Source organism: Pteronotus mesoamericanus, unplaced genomic scaffold (assembly GCF_021234165.1).
Source record: "Pteronotus mesoamericanus isolate MK-2021 breed Mesoamerican mustached bat unplaced genomic scaffold, CSHL_Meso_final contig_164, whole genome shotgun sequence".
In the NCBI taxonomy this organism is placed as follows: domain Eukaryota; kingdom Metazoa; phylum Chordata; class Mammalia; order Chiroptera; family Mormoopidae; genus Pteronotus; species Pteronotus mesoamericanus.
In genome coordinates, this window is record NW_026555065.1 from 23750026 (window position 1) to 23771065 (window position 21040).

The window sequence follows — 21040 nt, forward strand, 5'->3', positions numbered from 1 at the left end:
GTATAGTTTGATATCTGGTAGTGTGACTCCTTCAACTTTGTTCTTCTTTCTCAAGATTGCTGTGGCTATTCTGGGTCTTTGATGGTTCTGTATAAATTTTTGGAATATTTGTTCCAGTTCTGTGAAATAACGCCATTGGTATCTTGATAAGACTTGCATTGACTCTATAGATTGCTTTGGTTAGTATGGACATTTTAATGATGTTAATTCTTCCTATGCATGAACATGGTATATACTTCGACTTATTTTCATGTTCTTCAATTTCTTTCTTCAGTTTCTTATAATTTTCTGAGTATAGGTCTTTTACATCCTTGGTTATATTTATTCCTAGGTATTTTATTTTATTTTATGATTTTGTTTTATTTTTGATATATTTGTAAATGGGATTGTATTCTTAGTTTCCCTTTCTGATTGTTCATTATTGTTATATAAAAATGCAATTGATTTCTGGATATTTATCTTATGCTAATTTACTAAATTCATTAATGAGTTCTAGTAGTGTTTTGATGGAATCTTTAGGCTTCTTTATATACAGTACCATGTCATCTGCAAATAATGACAGTTTTACTTCTTTTCTAATTGGGATGCCTTTTATTTCTTCTTTTTATCTGATTTCTGTGGCTGGGACTTCTTATACTATGTTGAATAAGAGTGGTGAAAGCAGACATCCATGTCTTGTTCCCAGCCTTAAGGGAATCACTTGTAGTTTTTACCCACTAAGTATGATGTTGGCTGTGGGTTTGTTATATATGGCCTTTATTGCATTGAGGTATGTTTCCTATATTCCCACTGTGCTGAGAGTTTTTATCATAAACAGGTGGTAAATGTTGTCAAGTGCTTTTTCTGCATCTGCTGATTTGATTATGTGGCTTTTAGCCTTCATTTTGTTTATGTGGTGATTATTGATTTGTGGATATTGTATCAGCCTTGCATCCCTGGAATAAATCCCACTTGATCATAGTGTATGATCTTTTTAGTATGTTGCTGGATCCGGTTTGCTAATATTTTGTTGAGGATTTTAGCATCTATGTTCATCAGGAATGTTGGCCAATAGTCTTCTTTCTTTGAAGTGTCTTTATCTAGTTTTAGAGTTAGGATAATGCTGGCCTTGTAAAATGACCTTTGGAGTTTTCCCTCCTCTTGATTTCTTTTTCTTTTTTTCTTTCTTTTTTTTTTTTGGTAATAGTTTGAGAAGGATAGATACTGTTCTTCTTTGAATGTTTGGTAAAATTCACCTGTGAAGCCATCTGATCCAGGACCTTTGTTTATTGGGAGTTTTTTAACTACTGATTTAATTTCTCTACTTGTAATCTGTCTATTCAGACTCTCTGATTCAGTTTTGGAAGATTGTATGTTTCTAAGGAATTTATCCATTTCATCCAGATTGTCCATATGTTGGCAGGTAGTTGTTCTGTAATATTTTCTTACAATCCTTTGTATTTCTTAGGTGTCAGTTTTTACTTCTCTTCTTTTATTTCTGATTTTATTTATTTATTTGGGTCCTCTTTTTCTTGATGAGTTTGGTTAAAGGTTTGTCAGTCTTGTCTTGTCTTTTCAAAAAACCAGCTCTTGGTTTCATTGATCTTTTGTATTTTTTTTAGACTATATTTTACTTCTGCTCTGATTTTGTTTTTAATCTCTATCTGAAGATATGTTTATTGATTTTAGAGTGAAAAGAAGTGGCAGAGAGAGGGAGAGAGAGACATTGATGTGAGAGAGAAACATTGACTGGTTTGGGTATTGAACTTGCAACCTAGGTATGTGCCCTGATCAAAAATTGAACACCCAACTTTTTGATATATGGGAGGATGCTCTAAGCAGCTAAGCCATCCAACAAGGACTGCTCTAATGTTTATTATTTCTTTTTTTCTTCTCACTTTGGGCTTTGTTTGTTGTTCTTTCCAAGTTCCTTTAATTGTAAAGTTAGAATGTTTGGGGTTTTTTGTTTCTTTTTAAAAATATTTTTTAAGTTTATTGTTAGAAGGGAAGGGAAGGAGAAAGAGAGGGAGAGAAACATTAATGTGTAAGAGAAGCATTGATCAGTTGCCTCTCGCATACCCCCAGTTGGTGACCTGGCCCACAGCCCAGGTATGTGCCTTAATTGGGAATTGAACCAGTGACCTTGCGATCTGCAGGATGATGCCCAGCGCACTGCACCATAACAGTCAGGACTTTTTTGTTTCTTGAGATAGGCCTGTAACGCTATGAATTTCCCTCTTAGGACTGCTTTTGCTGTGTCCCATAGATTTTGGATTGTTCTGTTGTCATTTTCATTTGTTTCAAGATTTTTTTTATTTCTTCTTTGATCTAATTGTTAAAACATTCATTGTTTAGTAACGTGTTATTTAGCCTTTATGTCTTTGTGTTTTTCAGTTTTTTTCTTGAGATTGATTTCTAGTTTCATACCATTATGGTAAGAGAAGATGCTTGATATGATTTCAGTCTTCTTAAATTTATTGCGACTTGTTTTGTGTCCTAACATGGTCTATCCTAGAAAATTTTCATGTGCACTTAAAAAGAATGTATATTCTGCTGCTCTGGGGTGAAATACCCAGAAGATATCAATGAAATCCATCTAATCTCATGTGTCATTTAAGGCCGCTGTTTTCTTGTTGATTTTTTGTGTGGAAGATCTATCCACTGATGTCAATGGCATGTTAAAATCCCCTGCTGTGACTGTATTACTGTCAATTTCCCCCTTTATGTCCATTAAAATTTGTTTTATGTTTTTAGGTGCTCCTATGTTGGATGCATACATGGTTATGAGGGTTATATCCTCTTGTTGGGTTGTTCCCTTTATCATTATGTAGTGTCTTTCTTTGTCTTTTACTATTACCTTTGTTTCAAAGTCTGTTTTGTCAGATATAGCTATTGCTACCCAGCTTTTTTCCCTTTTCTATTTGCATAAAATATCTTTTTCTATCCCTTTAGTCTGCGTGGACCTTTCATTTTGAGGTGGGTCTCTTGTAGACAGCATATACATATATATTTCTTCCATTCAGCTACCTTATATCTTTAAATTGGAGGACTTAAGCTATTTACATTTAAAGTGATTTTTAAAAAAAGATTTTATTTATTTACTTTTAGAGAAAGGGAAAGGAAGGGAGAGAGGGAGAGAAACACCAATGTGTGGTTGCCTCTCACACGCCCTCTACTGGGGACCTGGCCCGCAACCCAGGCATGTGCCCTGACTGGGAATCGAACCAGCTACCCTTTAGTTTGGAGGTTGGCACCAGTTGCCCATAGCTGCAGCCTTCCGTAGCTGATAGTCCACTGAGCCACACCAGCCAGGGCTAAAGTGATTATTGATAGGTACGTGTTTATTGCCATCTTAATCTTTTAACTGCATTCCTCTGTTTTTTTTTTTTTCTTTTTCTTTTTCTTCTCAAAGAAGGCCATGTAACATTTCTTGTAATACTGATTTGGTGGTAACGAACTCCTTTAGCTTGTTCTTTTCTTGTAAACTATTTCTCTTTCAAGTTTAAATGATAGCCTTGCTGGATAAAGTAGTCTTGGTTTGTAGGTCTTTGCTTTTTATCACTTTGAATATTTCCTGCCAATCCCCTCTGGCCTGAAATGTTTCCATTGAGAAATCAGCTGTTAGTCTTAATGGGCGCTCCCTTGTAGGTAACTGTCTTCCTCTAGCTGCTTTTAAGATATTCTCTTTGTCTTTAACCTTTGAAATTTTAATTATGCTGTGTCTTGGTGTGGGCCTCTTTGGGTTCATCTTGTTTGGGAGTTTTTGTGCTTCCTGGACTTGCATGTCTTTTTCCTTCACCAGGTGAAAGTTTTTGGTCATTATATTTTCAAATACATTCTCAATCCTTTGTTTTCCTCTTCTTCTGTTACCCTTATGATTCGGATGTTGTTATGCTTCCTATTGTACCAAAGGCTACCTATCCTCATTTTTAAAATTCTTTTTTCTCTTTGCTGCTCCGTTTGGGTGTTTTCTGCTATGTTGACCTCCAAATCGTTGATTCGATCCTCTGCTTTATCCAACCTACTGTTTATTCCTTCCAGTGTGTTCTTCATTTCAGATATTGTAGTCTTCATTTCTGACTGGTTCTTTTTTATGGTTTCTGTGTCCTTTTTCATGCTGTTGTAGTTCTCACTAAGTTCCTTGAGCATCCTTATAACTTTTTTCCGAACTGTATGATGTGTCTGGAAAAAGTCCAACCATTGTTAATATAAGGAGAACAGTTTGCATGACATTGATGAAACCTGGCAGCCAAGGAGAGTGGACTGGAATGCGCATATGTAAACAATGACGACTTTGCTATACTAGTCAGTGGGGGCAGTAGACGCCATCGAGTGAGCATGTGTACTGTGTGGCTGCTGGATTCAAAATGACTGAGCAAGTAGAACAATGAATCTGCATCAGATTTTGCTCTAAGCTTGAACATTTCTCTGTGGAAACTATTTGGATGATTCAGAAGGCTGCAGCTACGGGCAACTGGTGGTTGGCAGCTTCATCACAACAGTGCACCTGCTCATGCATAATGTCTTGTGCAGTGTTTTTTTGGTGAAACATGAAATCATCCAGGTGACTCAGTCCCACTACGGCCCAGATATGGTGCCCTGCGACTTCTGGCTTTTCTCAAAACTATGATCACCTTTGAAAGTGAAGATATTTCAGACCATCGATGAGATTCAGGAAAATACAACAGGGCAGCTAATGGTGATTGGGAGAACTGTGTGAGCACCTAAGGTGCCTACTCTGAAGGGAACTGAGGTATCATTGTCCTATATGCAGTGCTTCTTGTATTTTCTTCAATAAATATCTTTTTCATAATACGCGGCTGGATACTTTCTGGACAGACCTCATATAGCTGATAAATTATTTGCCTCCAGTTAATTTAGTGCTTTCTGGAGACTTCTCGTGTTCTTTCATTTGGGATATGTTTCTCTGTCTTCCCATTTTGGCTGCCTGCTTGTGTTTGTTTCTGTGTATTTGGTAGATCAGCTATAACTCCCAGTCTTGGTAGGGTGGCCTTACATGGTAGATGTCCTGTGACACCCAGTGGCACTGTCTCCTTGATCATTTGAGCTGGGTGCTCTATGAATGTCCGTTGTGTGGGCTATGTGGGCCCTCCTGTTGTAATGGAAAATTTATTGCTCTTGGTCTGTTTGTACATGGGGTCAGCCTTTAGGCTGCTGACTCTGAAGATCAAGCCCAACCACAGTGTAGGAGCTGCTGACCACATGAACCTCATGTTACCTTATCAGGGTCTGGGGCCTGCCAAGATCTCCCTGTGTAATGTATGCTGCTTGTGAAGCTGATCCTGCTCTGATGTTGTCTGAAGCTGGCTTCTGGTGTGTTGGTTCTGGGGCCTCTTGGGAGGGACTCTGGTAGATAGGCAGGTGTCTTTGACAAGGAACACACATGGAGGAGGGGAATATGATTTTGATGTCTTTACAGAGAAGGCACAAGAGGAGGCTCTTTTGAAGGCTATGTTGCTAAGCAGTCAATATCAAATATCAGGTATAATAAATCTTGGTCCCTTGTTTTATAAATATTATCAAAAATTTTACAGTTAGATTTTCTTTTAAAATCAAATAATTAAAATCTTCATTACTGACCACTCCAGCTTTGCCGCAATTGCTGTCACCATCCTTCTTTCTGATAGCAGCCCCTTCTGAAAGCTTTTTCAAAATTGTCTTTCTGAAAGGTGGCGCACTCAAACCGAGTAGGCAGGAGATCGCCCATCTCTCTGCTGGACAATCCTGCACCGTGGGATCGCCCCACCCTGATTCTTGAAATCAGCATGCAATGTGCCCAGTGCCTTACCCAGAGCAAGTACACACACACAGTTTATTAAATCACGCTTTATAGTGTTCCCCCTACCACCTTTTGGTTTCCATTTTCTTTCTCCATGAGTGTTTTAGAGGAGAGAAGCGTTTCCCACAAACATCATTTGATTCCACAAACTTTTAAATGACTGCTGTGTGCACTTCCCAGAGCCTGGTGCTAGGGATACAAAGGTGAAGAGAGCAGTCCCAGAGGGTCACCCCAGCTCGTCTGTTTCCAGCTTCCATGCCCCTTACTCCTGTGGCCCATCATTTTGAAACAGAGGTTAAACTTGGTAATTCTAGAAGGTGATGTTTTCTAATCAGATGATGATTTCCTAGAGAAGGCCACTGGTACAGAAAATAACAGTGTTTATTAATCAGTCTTAACAAGTAAGGCTAAGAATTGTTGCTTGTTTCATCAACTGTGTGTTGAGAATGGATGGAAATCATAATACAGAGCACTAAGCAGTGCTGGGAGTTGTAAATGTGCCTTTATTATAACCACTGTTCTTACCACCAGTGATAGTTAAGAAAGTGGACTTTGGAGTCAGGTTGCCTGGATATTGGTCCCAGGACTTACCTAGTTTGTGACCTTGAGCAAATAAAATTTGTTTGTTGTTGTTTTTTAATAAAACAATCAGCCTTTATTGCAGTATTATAAAACACTTTCCATTTTGGCAATATTTTACAACACGCTTATCTTCAGGGACTGGGAAGAAAAAAGTTGGAATCTAAAGGGGGAAATTTCAAAAGACATTATTAAAAGAAAAACTGTCCGAGCTCTCCCACCCAAATAAAATTCCAAATATCACTTAACTTCATGACCCAAGAAGAGGCCACGAAGAAAGCAACAGGCAATTTCACTATGGATCATGTCAGAGACAAAGGAACATTCAAATAATCATCAGTATGGTCGGTTGCGCCAATCATTTCTGTAATCATTTCTTCCTCCCATTTTCCCTCCCTGGCCACGTTGGTCTGCTCCGTGGCTGCCACCCCTCCTGTCTTCTCCGTAGCCACCCGGCTTTGGATCTCCCCCGCAGTCTCCTTGGTCTCCTCCGTAACCACCTCCTCAGTCCCCTCCATAGCCATCTCCTCGGGCCCCACCATACTCACTTCTCTCTCCACCATAGTTGCGTGCCTCAGTCTCCATCTTTGTCCGCGTGACCTCTGTGGCCCCTCCCTCCACCGTAGCCTCTTCCCTGGAAGTCTCCTCCTGAGGGACAGAGTCCTCTGGTCTGGGCTCATTGCACTGATTAAAGGTATTCCTTCGAGCAAAGTTCACATTTGCACGTGACGGATTAGGGTATACCCAATCCCCACTTTTGGGGTCTTCACCTTTCTCCTGAAAGCCTCCGTGGCCTCTGAATCCTCCATGGCCTTGCTACCCACCTCCACTTCCACCTTCTTTCGTAAATTCAGGTCATCTGGTGGCAAAGGACATTTTAGTGATGTTGCCAGGAGACTCTTTCCTAACAAACCTGTCATTGGCTGCCTTAGCTGAAGGAAGGTTGTCAAATATACTGTTGCCTCCTCTTTTGGCTTCCCTGTGTCCTTGTCTGTGATTTATCATCAGTTTTCTAGTCATGTTGTTTGTCTTGATAATTTCTATCTGTTTAAAGAATTCCCCCACTTGATCTGTAGACATACCCTCCCCAAGTCCTTGCACAAAGATTGTGTTATCTGAATTATCAGACTCTGACTCAACATCTGATCTGGGTCCTTAATCACTGTGACCACCAAAACTTTTGAAGCCACTGCAGTCATCACCACCTGATCCTGTAATAGGACCTCTTTCATCCTTGTCATATCGCCCATGCCCTCTACCTCCTCCCTGTGACCCACCATGGCCTCTGTTGTCTTCTCCATATCTGTTCACATCAGATAGTCATCTCGTGTGTGGTAGCTGTAGTTTTTCCTTAGTGAATGGTAAGATTGCTGTTTTTATTTTTATTTTTTCCAAGCTGTTTATTCCTTTTTTAAAATTTTATTTATGTACTTTTAGAGAGAGGGGAAGGGAGAAAGAGAGGGAGAGAAACAGCACTGTGCCAGAGATACATCGATGGGCTCTTACACACCCCCAGCTGGGGACCTGATCCTACAACTCAGGCACGTGCCCTGACTGGGAATCAAACTGGTGGCCTTTCGGTTCTCAGGCTGGTGCTGCGCCAGTCAGTGCTGCTGGTTTTCATTTTTAAGATTTTTTTCCTTTTTATTTTTTTTTAAGAGAGGGGGAAGGGTAGGAGAAAGAGAGGGAGAGAAACATCTATTGGTTGCCTCCCATATATGCCCAACTGGGGACCAAACCTGCAACCTAGGCATGTGCCCTGACCGAGAATTGAACCGCTGACCTTTCACTTGGCAGGGTGATGCCCAACCAACTGAGGCACACGAGCCAGGGTGGTTTTTCAAAAAAAAATTTTATTGGTTGATTTTAGAGAGAATGCACTTACTTATGCAGTCACTGGTTGATTCCTGTATGTGCCCTGACCAAGGATCAAATCCAAAACCTTAGTGTATCTGGAAGATGCTCTAACCAACTGAGCAACCCGGTCAGAGCAAAACTGCTGGTTTTGAATATAGGAATCATGCTGCTGATCATAATTTACAGTTGAGCAAATATTTCCCCTCTGTGTACGTTGGCTTCCCCATCTGCAAAATGGGAATGGTGACAGTTCCCCCTTGCTGATGTTGTGAAGCTTGGTCCGGGTAAAGCACTTAGCACAGGGCCCGGTTCAGAGTACATGTCTATGACACGTTAACCTTCGCTGTTATTATTGTTGTTCTACCGTCCTTACACTGTGAGTGCTAAAGGTAAATACCTTGCTGCCCGCAGTTCTTGTCTGAGGTTGCCCTCCACCCCTTGCCCCTCTCACGTATTCTAGTCCTGACAGACCAATGCCAGCTCACCCAACACCACACCAGTGATTCTTGACTGAGGCAGCGGTCAGGGTAGAAAGGAGGTGGGTAATCAGAACAAAATTGAAGATTAACAAAGTTCACTCTTGAGTTCAAATCTACAAATGAATGGAGTCATCATGGACAAGTACACTTTAGAGCTGAATGAGACATCACTTCTCCTTTCAGACAGCTCACACAGTATAGTAAGCAATAAATTCTGAGGTAAAGCACAGGAGATTTAATGAAACTATATAAGGAAAATGTATATATAAAGAGGAAGACATGATTCATATGATTGGCAGGATCAGGGAAGATATCCCTCAGGAGATGTTTTTGTGCAAGACCTTGAGGGGAGAAAAGAACATAGAATGTCAGGGTTAAAAGGAATCGTGGTGGTTCCCTGCTCTCTTCATTTTATAGACAGGAGGATAGAGGTCCAGAGAGGCTATGGAGCTTGCCAAAGACCACCCAGTGAGTGAGTGTCAGGCCAGACCCGAGCCCCAGTTTAATGCTCTCTCCACTCCTCTGCAGCTGACACGCGAATTTCTTTCCTGTCTGTAGCAGCCTTGCCTTCCATTTGAAGCCCTTTGAAGGCTTCAAACTCACTGTATCATAGTAGGTATTACTTGGTGAAATCAGATGCTTGAGATGCATTTTGATCAACTTTTGAAGACTCAAATTTTAAGTGTATTTACCAGGAAAACTACCATGGAAACTTGATATATGGGGGGGTGTGTGTTATATTTTATTATTACTTTAAGGAAAAGACTATTTTACCTGTATGCCAGCTAATACCTTTCTTTAAATCATATATTTCTGTTATACCCTAGAATGCGTGCATGGACATTGTTTCTTACAGATTTAAGAAGAGTTAAGCTTTCGAGGACAGATGGTCTTGAAGGAGCAGTGTGAGCATGAAGATGTAAAAGTCCTTGGCATGACAAGGAATGGGATATTGCTTAGGGTTCATTGAGGATGTGGCAGGAGGTGAATCAAAAAAAATACGGTGTTTTGGGGCCTCTGGGCTCTAGTGTTGTTTGACTTGACTTTCTGGGCATCTAGGGGCCATTTCTGAACTTGAGGTTCACCGTCTCCAATGGGATCCTCTCCCAAAGCCTCTTACCTCTAAACCAGGTGCTGAGTCCTTGAGATTGGGCACCCAGCCTGGTTTCTCTTGATGGTGGGTGGTTGTTCCCCAAGGGCCTGAACAGCACTGGGCAGAACCGGGAGCCAGGCTTCCCAGTCTTCTCCATATCTCTTTGACAGTTAACTCCTGGGTTTGGTTTTCCGGCCGAAGCTCTGGATTTTTGGAGTTACTTGGCTGCCTGTTAAGTCAAAAGGAATGATTCATTCGTGTCTGTAAGCTGTTCACTAGCATTCAAGATAATACCTCACATTTATATGACACCAAATTGCTTTCACATAAATGATCTCATTTGATGTGATCTTCAAAAACAAGCCTGTGAGGTAGGCAGGAACCATTAGCTCCAATTTATAGATGAGAGAATAAAGAGTCTAATTGATTTTCCCAGCATATGGTGGCTAGTGAATGCAGAGCACGTGCCCAAACCGAATTTTCTACGTCTCTCTCAGCTTTTTCCATGACCCACACTCAGGAGCAGTGAGGGCAATAAGATACGGTCTTAGGGCCCCAGAGAGCCTCCGGCCTCCAACTGTGACACAGAGATTTGAGTAAAGCTGCCCAGCAGGTATTAAGCTAATCTGGAAAGTTTGAGGAGTTGCTTGAAAAATTTGAGTTAAAGCTACTGCAGCAGAGCTTCCATTTCAACTGAGGCAGTATTCAAAATATTCTCCATTTGCATAGCTGCTTCCCTATTTTTGCTGTTCCTGAGTAGTTAGTTGATATTTTTCTTTAAATTGGCTCACTTCTTTTTACTACTATAAATTTGTTTATAAAAGAAACCAGGGCATTAAGGGAAAAAGGAAATGAGATGTAGGAAGTACCAGGGCCCAGAGGGGAGGAGTTCTACACCCTGGGAGAGGCCAGAGAGAGTGGCTTTGGAGCTGGGACTCATGGGTCGCTGGGAGTTGAGGCTGTGACAGCAGGCAGTGGGGAGAGAGGGACAGCCAGACCCAGGGTATCTTTAACAGACCTGGGGGTAGGAATCTCCAACCTGAGATGAGAAGGTGGGCAAGGAGTTTGGGGTCTGAACCTCATATAGAGGTACTTAGGGGTTAGGGTAGGAGGGTAGAAGCAAGCACTGAGAGAAGGGGGCTGAGAAGGAGGGCAGAGGCTGAGGCCCAGGAGAGTGCTGGGAGGGCTAAAGGGAAGAGGCAACCCAGAGGGGAGCGCTGGACCCAGATCCCAAAGGGTACAGAGGGGCCACATTTGGGGCAAAGCAAGCCAGGCCTCACCCGTGGTCCCAGTTGGTTCAGGCTACATAGGTCACTACCTTGAGTTTGGACCATTCGTATGGTTAGCAGCCTGAGAGAGATGTTGGTGTGGGGTCTGGGGGCCCTGAGAATCATCTTGGCACCGCCAGCAGGCCCACATTTGGGGAGTGTTGAGCCGAAGCTGCTGTCTGGGGGTTGGCTGGCACCCTGCTTGCACTGAGCCTTAGGAGCAGCCTGTAGTGTCTGTAGTGACCAGGCACTTAGGGATTCCTCCGTAGTGCTGTTGCAGCGTTGGCCACAGGCTGTAAGGAATGAAAATGACCAATCTTGTAGTCCACAGAGCAGACTAGGGAAGTGCCCAGAGCTCTGTGCTTTACTTCCTTCCCGTGGCATCAGGCAGTCACATACCACTGGTGATCCTGGGGAAATGTCTGCCTCCTACAGGCTTGGGGAGAAATTACTGCCAGGTAGTAATCTGACTATTCCCATTCCTTGGACCCAGCCTTTCTAGCTGATTCACTGGGGCGGTTTGTTCATTCAGTACCTGATGTCACACAGAATGGCCTCCCACTGTGTCCTCCACATCTGAGTCCTATCTATGAATCTCCATATCTGAGTCCCATTTATGAGTCTGGCTTTGGAGAGCAAGGTTTAATTACTTGTATCATTTACTTACCTGGCTCCAAGTTTTATTATAAGAAAGGCCTTTAAAAAATTATGTTCTCTTCTTTTTTAAAAAAGATTTTATTTATTTTTAGAGAGAGGGGAAAGGAAGGAGAAAGAGAGGGAAAGAAACATCATGTTTGGTTGCCTCTCACATACCCCCAACTGGGGACCAGGCCTGCAACCCAGGCACGCGCCCTGACTGGGAATCGAACCACTGACCCTTTGGTTCGCAGGCCGTCACTCAGTCCACTGAACCACATCAGCCAGGGCTGTTCTCTTCTTTGTAGGGCACCTTTCTTTTAAGTTAATTATGGCTATTCTATGTTTACTGGACCCCTTAGTGCCTTGCTTTTTGAGTAAATCAGGAGTTCATTCCCCTCAATATGTAAAACTGGATGCAGGTGGATTGTCAGAGGTCCTGCTCTGTGTCTGGTACAAAGCCCCGTGAAGACGGCAGGAGACCTGCTCCGGGCTTCTGGGCTCAGGTTGGTGCAAGTGGTAGAACCAGTTATGAGGACTCCAGGAAGGGCTGGGCAGCTGCTAATTCATGACTCATTCTCTATGATGTAGGCTCTGGGGGGATTACATTTCCTGCCCACACTGGCTCTCTTGACAGTCTGCTATAGTGATTTCTTCCCTTTTCCAGACTTGATTTCTCAAAAGGAGATGTTAGGTAGGAGGGGAAATTGTGAAATAGTGGTAAGGTCTCCTAGTGTCAGGACAGCACCCACTTCCTTCCGCTCCTCAGTGGGCCTGACCTAGTTGACACAGTTGAGGCTTGCTAATTGTTTTGGTGGAGAACAAATGAATGTTTGCTCCTTTCATTCAATAGGCAGGAAGGCTGTGGGTGGGAAGTCTCAACTGTCACCTAGCTCCTCCCTGAAGTCTCAGGAAATGCAAATGAATGTTTCCAGGTATTAAGGAGACCAGAAGACTTTAGGGGAAATCTATAGGTAAAGAAGGAAACTGCAAGTGCTAAGACAATGCAGTAGCCTTTGGCAACTTCGGTGGCTACTTGCACCCTCCTAAGCGATCCCAGTTTCATAGAGAAGCTGCCAAACTCGGTGCTTTGGATAAGCAGTCCTGTCTTTATCTCTCATCATTCCACATTGGGTCTCTCTATTTCTCTGATCTTCTAAAAGTTCCTCCTCCTTCCCAACTTTAACATAGTTAAGGAAAACATTGTTGTCCTGGTTGGTGAGGCCCTGTGACCAAGGGGTCGCCAGTTGGATTCCCAATCAGGGCACATGCCTGGGTTGTGGGCCGGGTCCCCATTTGGGGTCAAGTGGGAGGCAACCAGTCCGTGTCTCTTACACATCAATGTTTCTCGTTCCCTTCCGCTCTATAAATAAATAAATAAATAAATAAATCTTTTTGGAAAAGAAAAATATTGCATCTTTTTGCCCTCATCTAGCCTCTGAGCTGCTCATGAGGTAGGATTATTTCATAATAAACAATATTGACACCAGAAGCTTTTTCAAAGGCCTACTTTAGGAGAATTGTGTTTACTTCATGAGAAATTCTTCAGGCAGCAGTCACTCCATGAGGGCCGGGCAAAGCTGGGAGTCCAGTTTGTAACACAAAACACTGAACTCCAGGCCAACTGGTTCGAAGTCAGCACTGGCCTTCCAGGCTAAAACCCAGGAATGGGCCCTGCCCAGAGCAGGCTTAGCCGCTAAAGATAGTAATAACTAGTTAATCAGGACAGACACACTTGACCAGCATTCTTAGGCCAGCTGGGTTTTGGTTCATGGCCTCTCTGGAAGATCTCGGGCCACCGATCTGTGCCCTCTACCCTTTGAATGGGAGTATTTCAGAGCCCCCTGGGGCTAACCCAGGGAGTGGTTCCTGCTGCCTCCTGCTGGGCCAAGAGAGCCAGATGGGCCTGGTTGCTTTGGCAGGCGAAGGGGTGGTGCTGGCAGTGGCCCAGCAGGTGGCAGCACAGCCCTGAGGTCTAGGCAGCTGCGTGATTTTCTTGGCCATAGTTGTGAGAATGGAATGAGGCACCTGCCTGCTGGCTCTTCCGCGGGCCACTGGCAGCTTGCCTGTAAATGTCCTCATTTAGCACATATTAGAGAGAAGTATTTATTGGTTCCCTCTGAGAAGTGGAAGTTCTGGGTCCAGAGGCTCCTCCCAGGAGGTTTGAGCAGCAGGTAAGGTATGCAGGCAGAAGTGAGTGCAAGCCCTCAGGAAACTGAGCACAGATTCTGGGATTTTGTGCTCTGCCTTCCCTTAAACCAGCTGAGTGCGTAACATATGAAAGGGAATCTTGGTAACAGTTTATTTTTACTAATGTAAGAAACATTACTTTCCAAATCAGATATGCAAAGATAAAAACTAAAAATGGACTATAACCTCCCCACCAATATAACCTCTGTTGACAATAAAAAATGATAGTAAAATAAGATTGGTTTAAGGGTTGAAAATTTGAAGTACAGAATGGCCTAAATGAGATGCGAATGTTTCCCTCCCCTCCATCTTTAGCTTCTCTCCAGAGGAAACCACTCTTAATTTCTTATGATTGCTTTGAGGAAAGCAAAACACAGAAGCTATGCACATGTCAGAGTATCTGAACTATTTTTATTTCATTTATTTAATTGTTTATTTTATTTATATATTTTTAAAGAATGGGTAATTTAAAGTGATTTTTTAGAGAGAAAGGGAGAAAAAGAGAGAAACACCAATCTGTTGTTCCATTGATACAGTCATTGATTGATGCCTGTATGCGCCCCGATCAGGGATCAAACCAGCAGCAACCTTGGCTTATCCCGATGATGCTCCAACCACCTTAGCTACCTGGCAAGGGCCACATTTATTTGTTTATTTTAAATCCAAAATTGGTCATATGATATAACGGTTCTAAGCCTTTTTTCCCCCACACACACTATACTTTGAAGATCCTTCTTTTTTCTTTTCTAAATTGAGATATAATTGATATAATATAACATTGTATTAGTTTTAGGTATTCAACACAAAATTTTGATATTTGTACATCACACGAAATGATCGCCACAGTAAGTCTAGTTAACATTTGTCACCACACATAGTTATAAGATCTTTTCTTTTCCCTTGTGATGACTTGAACATCTTTCTAGTCAGCACAGATAGGCTTCCATCTATCATAATTTTTTAAATGGATCTCCCTGTTAATGGAGATTTTGGTTGATTCCAGTAGGGGGCCAACATAAACAAAGGCGCAGTGGGCATTCTTACACACTTAGGTTGGCGTGCTTCTGTAAGTCTGCCTAGGACTGGGTTAAAGGGAAAGCAAATTTAAAATTTGATGGCAGAATTTTCCTCCAGAAATGTTGCCGCAGTTCACATGCCTACCAAGAGTGCTGAGAGTACCTGTCCCCGGGTGGCTGTGCAGAGCCTGCCCCTCTGGGAGCCCATGACATCCCTGGCGGTCAGATTGGCCACTGGGCAGGAAGTAGGCTCAGCCCCTCTGCTCCAGGCAGCAGTGGGCTCCCTCCACGCCCTTTGCCTCCTCCACTGCAAATCTCTGTGGGGGTCATGAGGTGACTGCCTCAGGGCGGAAGCCAACAGCCTCTCTTTTAGGGATGGGGAACACTTTCTGAGGGGATTTCCCTTATCACTTTAGCAAGGCTTTGCTCTTCATTCTGGGTGAGAGAAGGTGAATGACTGTGTCTTTTGATTCTTCCAGGTGAAAAAGGCATATAGGCAGAAGGCCCTCTCTTGCCACCCAGACAAAAATCCAGATAACCCCAGAGCAGGTGAGACTCTCCCGGGCGGGCGTGGGGAGGAGGAGGCCGGCCCACCTAGGCATGGTATGTTTGCCGCCGGTGCTCCCGTGGGAGTGCTGTGGAATGCTGGAGCTCCCAGCGTGGCTACTGGTGTTAGGGGTGCCTGCTCAGTTGCTGATGCTCCTACCCTTCCTTGCTGGTCTCTCATCTGCTGATGTCGGCTTTTTTGTCTGCCTGTGGCTTCTTTGAGGTGCTTATTTTGAGGGAGTACACTATTACTGCATCTCATTTAATTTTTCTCCTCTCTGTGTTTTGATCCTTGTGTTTAGCTGAACTCTTCCACCAGCTTTCTCAGGCCTTGGAGGTACTGACCGACACTGCAGCCAGGGTGAGCACATCCTCCTCCACCTGAATTGTCGCCATGGTTAGAGACCACCGTGGTACTTCAGCCCCAGTCCTCTGTACTCTGCCGTGAAGCACAGTCCTTGCTGTCCCAGGCTAGAGACACTCCAAGTGGCTGTGGGGCTAGGTGGTGGGGCCTTATGCTTGTTCTCTGGCTGACTGCCCCCCTGTGTTCCTTTCTCCCGCCAGGCTGCATATGACAAGGTCAGGAAAGCCAAGAAGCAGGCAGCTGAGAGGACCCAGAAACTAGATGAGAGAAGGAAGAAAGTAAAGCTTGGTAGGTGACACCATGGTGCTGGGTGGCCTGCTGTTTCCTAGGCCGTTTTTATGCAGCTCCCTCACCTTTCTTCTTGGAGCTTCATTCAGTTGCAGCAACTTAAAGCCTCTTGGCCCCAGCTCTGGGGAGAACCTTGTTCTCAGGGGTGGATCCTAAAGGACACTCTCAGGGATAATAACAATGGCTAGATTTACTATTAGCTAAGCACTGTGGCAAATGTTTTATTATCTCTTTTAATTATCACAGTGCTCCAAGGGTGGGTATTACTAAAGCCATTTTTTGTGGACAAAGAAGCAAAGGCACCAAGGATGAGAACTTGCTGGAGCTGTGATTTAAACCCATGCAGTATGAGTAGATCCATGTTCTTGTTCACCATGCCATCCTGGGTCTATTTATTCATTCTAGCCTCATTTCTTTTTTTATCCTCACCCGAGGAAATGGGGGTGGAAGAGAACGTCAATGTGAAAGAGAAACATTGACTTGGTTGCCTTATACACACCCCAACTGCGGATCGAACCAGCAATCTGGGTGTGTGTCTTGACTGGGAATCAAACCTGTGACCTTTCAGTCTACTGGCCAACACTAACCAACTAAGCCACACTAGCCACATTTCTGCACAAAGCTTTCATTTTGAGAAGTCCTCTCAGAAGGATCCAAAGAGGTCCAGGCATTCTTTTTTTTTTTTTTTTTAAAGCAGTTTTATTGATTTACATTTTTTTATATTATAGTATCCACCCATTTCAGGTGTACAGTACAGTGATTTCTAGTAATATGCCAAGTGCTGTAACTATGACTGTAAATCAATTTCATCATCCCAATAAGATTGGTTCAGGCCTTCTTCACTCAATTTTCTCCCCATCTTCTTGCCTATTTGATATCCATATATTTAATATGTACATATACCGTCCCAGTGCATCCATCTCTTTACCAAAAACAAACAAAAAACACCCCTAGAGATTGTAAGTAAATAAAATACACAGAAAAGAAAGCAGTGAGTCCCAGGCCTGAGAGAAGGGTTTATCACAGCAGCTGTCCTGGAACAGGGCCACAAGCAGTTTCTCCTTGGAAAGCAGGAAGGGCTTCATGACGTGGGGTGATGTCCTTACAGAGTCTGCCATCCCTGTAGGAGCCACTGTAGCCGGGTTCACAGTGAGGCTTGGTAAATGTGAGTTGAGGGCCAGGTGAAGGAGACAGTGACAACGTGGCTCAGTGGTGGGAAACACATCAAAGCCAAACAACACTGCAGGCCGGGCTGTGGCGCCAGACCACAGGAACGGAGGCCAGCTGCCCCGCTCCCCGCCCTCCCTGACATGTGGCCCTGGGCTGCTGCCATGAGCACCCACCCACACCCTGCTCACCGATCAGAGGGCCAGCTTGGTCAGTGTGAGCTGATTTAACTCTTCTAGACCCCGGCCACTCAGCTGGAGCCTATACTTCTTCCGTGCTCTGACTTTTCCTTAATGGAAATTAATTTGAGGGCACATGGGCATGGAGGGAGGGGGCAGAGTTACTTTATGATTTCATCCTGTGTGAGGCTGGGGAAGCAGCCAGAGCTGGGGGTGTGAGGCCATGGAGAAACTGCTTAGACCATCCATTGGGCCGTTCAATCCCTGTGCCTAGACCTGGAGGCCCGGGAGCGGCAGGCTCAGGCCCAGGGCACTGAGGAGGAGGAGGAGAGCCGGAGCACCAGGACGCTGGAGCAGGAGGTGAGCTTCCGGGCGTGTGGGCCTGAGGCCACCTGCAGGAGGTGAAGAGGGTGGACATAGGTGGCTGTGGCGGCTGGGGAGGCCATAGCCTTCCCACCTTCTTCTGTGGGATCGGGGTCATCTGCCCGACCCGCAGGTTGCTGAGCCCTAGTTTACAGGTGGAACCTCCTGGGGACCTTTACAAGGGGAGCCAACCTGGAACTGGATCTGCACAGAATTGTCACCCCCCAACCCCCCGCTCTGCAGATCGAACGCCTGCGAGAAGAGGGTTCCCGGCAGCTGGAGGAACAGCAGAGGCTCATCCAGGAGCAGATACGCCAGGAACGGGAACAGAGGTTGAGAGGTGAGAGTCCCTCACCTCCCGCCGCCTCCCACTCTGAGGTGGCTCTCTGTGGAGTCGTTGTAGAGAATTCTACCTGCGGGAACCCTAGTGGCACCCCACTTGGACACATGCCACCTGTCCCTTCCTCCTACCAATTCTCTGGGGCCTGTTTGCTTTTCACTCTGCCCTAGATCTCCTGGCCCAGAATGTCTTAGTCCCAAGTCAGGCTGCCTCTATTTTAGTCCCAAGTAAGGAGAAAGACACCGGAATACTTTGTTTTAGTAGAACTGTGTGGTCTGTACCTCTGTGTCTGGCCCCCGGAGGCGCTCACAGCCCTGCGTTGGAGCGCTAACCGTGCCCTTCAGCAGGCAGCTGTGCGGACTGCCCTGGGGGGGCTGGGGGTGGAGTTTCCTCTCCCTCCCCCGCTCCTCAGCAGGGGGCAGATACTACCCTTGGTCAGAAGTGACCTTTTCTGGGTCCTTCTACCCCTAGGGCAGAAGTTCTCCTTTGGGAGAACTCTCTCTCTCATACTCTTACCTTACTAATTTTCCCAAATTTTCTAGGAAAGGCAGAAAATCCTGAAGGCAAAGAAACTCCCAAGCTAAAGGTGAGCCTCATGGGGACCCATGGGTCACCGGACACTACCTCCTCTCAGCAAGAACACATACTTTCTGTGGCTCAGGGGGTTCTGGTGGGGACATTGCATCCTGGGAGCCTGCACCGCTTCCCACGCCCTCTCATCTCCCGCCGCCCAGGGGTCAGGAGGGCCTCTCAGCGCTGGCCCCGGAAGGCCACTCTTAGCGCACCCTTTAGGCAGTGCTCCCCGGAAACCCTCCAGGAGAGCATCTAACGGGGCTGGCACTGTGGCTGTGGGTGGGCAGGCTGCCCTGCCTGTCCGTTTTCAAGGGGAACACACTTTTGGGGGGATGCTCCCGTGATTACTAGTGGAGAGAGTCGGTTCAGACTGGAAAGCTCAGGTATGGGGTCTGGTCCTGTTCAGGCAAAGGTTGGAAATCAGTGGTGACGCCCACTGCTGTCTTTCCAGCTAAAATGGAAGTGCAAGGAAGATGGGTCAAAAGGCGGCTACTCCAGAGATGTCCTCCTGCGGCTTTTTCAAAAGGTCTGCCCTGCTGACTTCCTTCTTTCCCATTGCCTCAGTCCAAAGCCCAGGATTTCCACGCCTCAACTTCCCTAACACCTCTACCTGCCTTGTTTCCTGTTCATAGACCATCAGACAGTTTGGCCTGCACCCAGGCCACAACCCCCTCTCACTTGTGTTGCTGGTGCCCCTCCAGCCTCTCTCACCTGCATGGCTCACTTCTGCCTCTGCCACCTGAGAAGCAGAGGGCTTGGCTGAGTGTGTGGGGAAAGGAGGGGGGCATCTGGCACAAAAGCCCTGTCCTCTTCACCGTCTCTAGTCACTAAGGCAGCTTTGCAACTCTTGCCAGTCTGAGTCCCAGTCCTTTACCAAACTCTCCTTTGCTTTGCTTCTGCATTCCTGGAACAAAATCCTTTCCTCCCCATTTGTGATCTCCCCTCTCTGGAAACCTGGCAACAAGAACTTATCCCCCAGCTAAACACTCCCTGATGGGCCTCAGGGCAGCCCAGGCATGTCTCTGGCATGAGCTGGGCCTTCCTTGTCCCCACAGTATGGAGAGGTGCTCAACCTCGTGCTTTCCAGTAAGAAGGCCGGCACCGCCGTGGTGGAGTTTGCAACCGTCAAGGCCGCGGTGAGTACTGTGTGAGGCTTCGGGGGAGCCACTGCCAGCCCTGCCATTCCAGGGTGGGGACTTGGTTCTGTGGGTCCCCTGAACTTAGGCATCCACGCTCTCATGGAGTCTCTGGGCCAGCTCAGAGCCGAGGGATGGGCAGGAGAGTGCGCTAGGGTAGTGGAGAGCACAGACCGACTTCATGTCCTGCTGCCTGGCTCAACAGCCTCCACTCTGCCGCCAGAGCTGGCCTGCCTCCGGGCTGGGGCCCCACACTGCCTTTCCCCTTTGTCCAGCTACGCAGTCAGAAGGCTTACACCCCCCGCTCACCCTTGAGGAGGGTCAAAGCTTCGGTACACCAAAGGAAAGGTTGTTCAGCTTTGCTTGGAGGATGAGATTGCTGGTTCTGGTACTTTCTGTGGGAGTAGAGAGCGCCACTCCATTGCTGATTGGCATGACGGGACTGACTGGATGCTGTGTTTGGCAGGAGCTGGCTGTCCAAAATGAGGTGGGCCTGGTTGATAACCCTCTGAAGATTTCCTGGTTGGAGGGACGGCGCCAGGGCAAGGACGGCCCCAGGTGCCCACAACCAGCACAGGTAAGGAACCAGGCCGCGCACAGGTGGACGTGCTCAGGATTTGGGGAACCTTTTCCTGTCTGGGCTCTTTCCTCGCAAATCCAGGTAACCCCGATGGAGTCAGGTTGGCAAATCCACTGACCAGAGCAGGAGGACCGTGATTCCATGCTGACCCCCTTTCCTCTGCAAAGGCCAGTGGGCCCCACCCCACATAGAATTCTTAGCCCTCCCCCCATATCCTAGTCTCCTGTCGGAGACCTTCATCAGCACCCAGAGGGGTTCTGGCCCACAGGCTGCTTGGTTTTAGTGTGAAGCATTTGGCACTTAGACAACCCGTTGCCGTGGGGAAGAGGTCGAGGATGAGGACGAGGACAAAGACAGCTGCTTCCATCCCTAACTCGTTTGCCAGGTGTGTCTGTGGCTGCCCCAGACAGGACCTACTGAGCAGAGGTGATACCCCTCCTTAGAAGTGATGCTAGCTTCCCTGTTGGCACCAGGGCACTCCCTTCCTGGGTGCCCGACTCACGGTGAGGCAGAGACTTCAGCGGCTGTGTCTCAGTGCTGGCTGTTTGTCCTCACAGCACGCACACACACACATGGTGACCCTAGTCACACCTGCCCTCGCTCTGGG

The 21040-nt window shown here is 45.9% G+C and overlaps 1 protein-coding gene and 1 pseudogene across 1 annotated transcript in view; one reads left to right on the forward strand and one right to left on the reverse strand.

Annotated features, from left to right (window-relative positions):
* The window catches only part of DNAJC17 (DnaJ heat shock protein family (Hsp40) member C17), a 28231-nt gene that overhangs the window by 2137 nt on the left and 5054 nt on the right, over positions 1-21040 (forward strand). The window contains exons 2-10 of the mRNA XM_054565575.1: positions 15377-15446; positions 15746-15804; positions 16008-16095; positions 17716-17801; positions 18048-18144; positions 18687-18730; positions 19169-19243; positions 19773-19853; positions 20320-20430. Of these exons, the coding sequence (XP_054421550.1) occupies positions 15377-15446; positions 15746-15804; positions 16008-16095; positions 17716-17801; positions 18048-18144; positions 18687-18730; positions 19169-19243; positions 19773-19853; positions 20320-20430 (711 nt within the window). The remainder of the gene's footprint in view (positions 1-15376; positions 15447-15745; positions 15805-16007; positions 16096-17715; positions 17802-18047; positions 18145-18686; positions 18731-19168; positions 19244-19772; positions 19854-20319; positions 20431-21040) is intronic.
* LOC129064427 (TATA-binding protein-associated factor 2N-like) lies at positions 6695-9345 on the reverse strand (annotated as a pseudogene).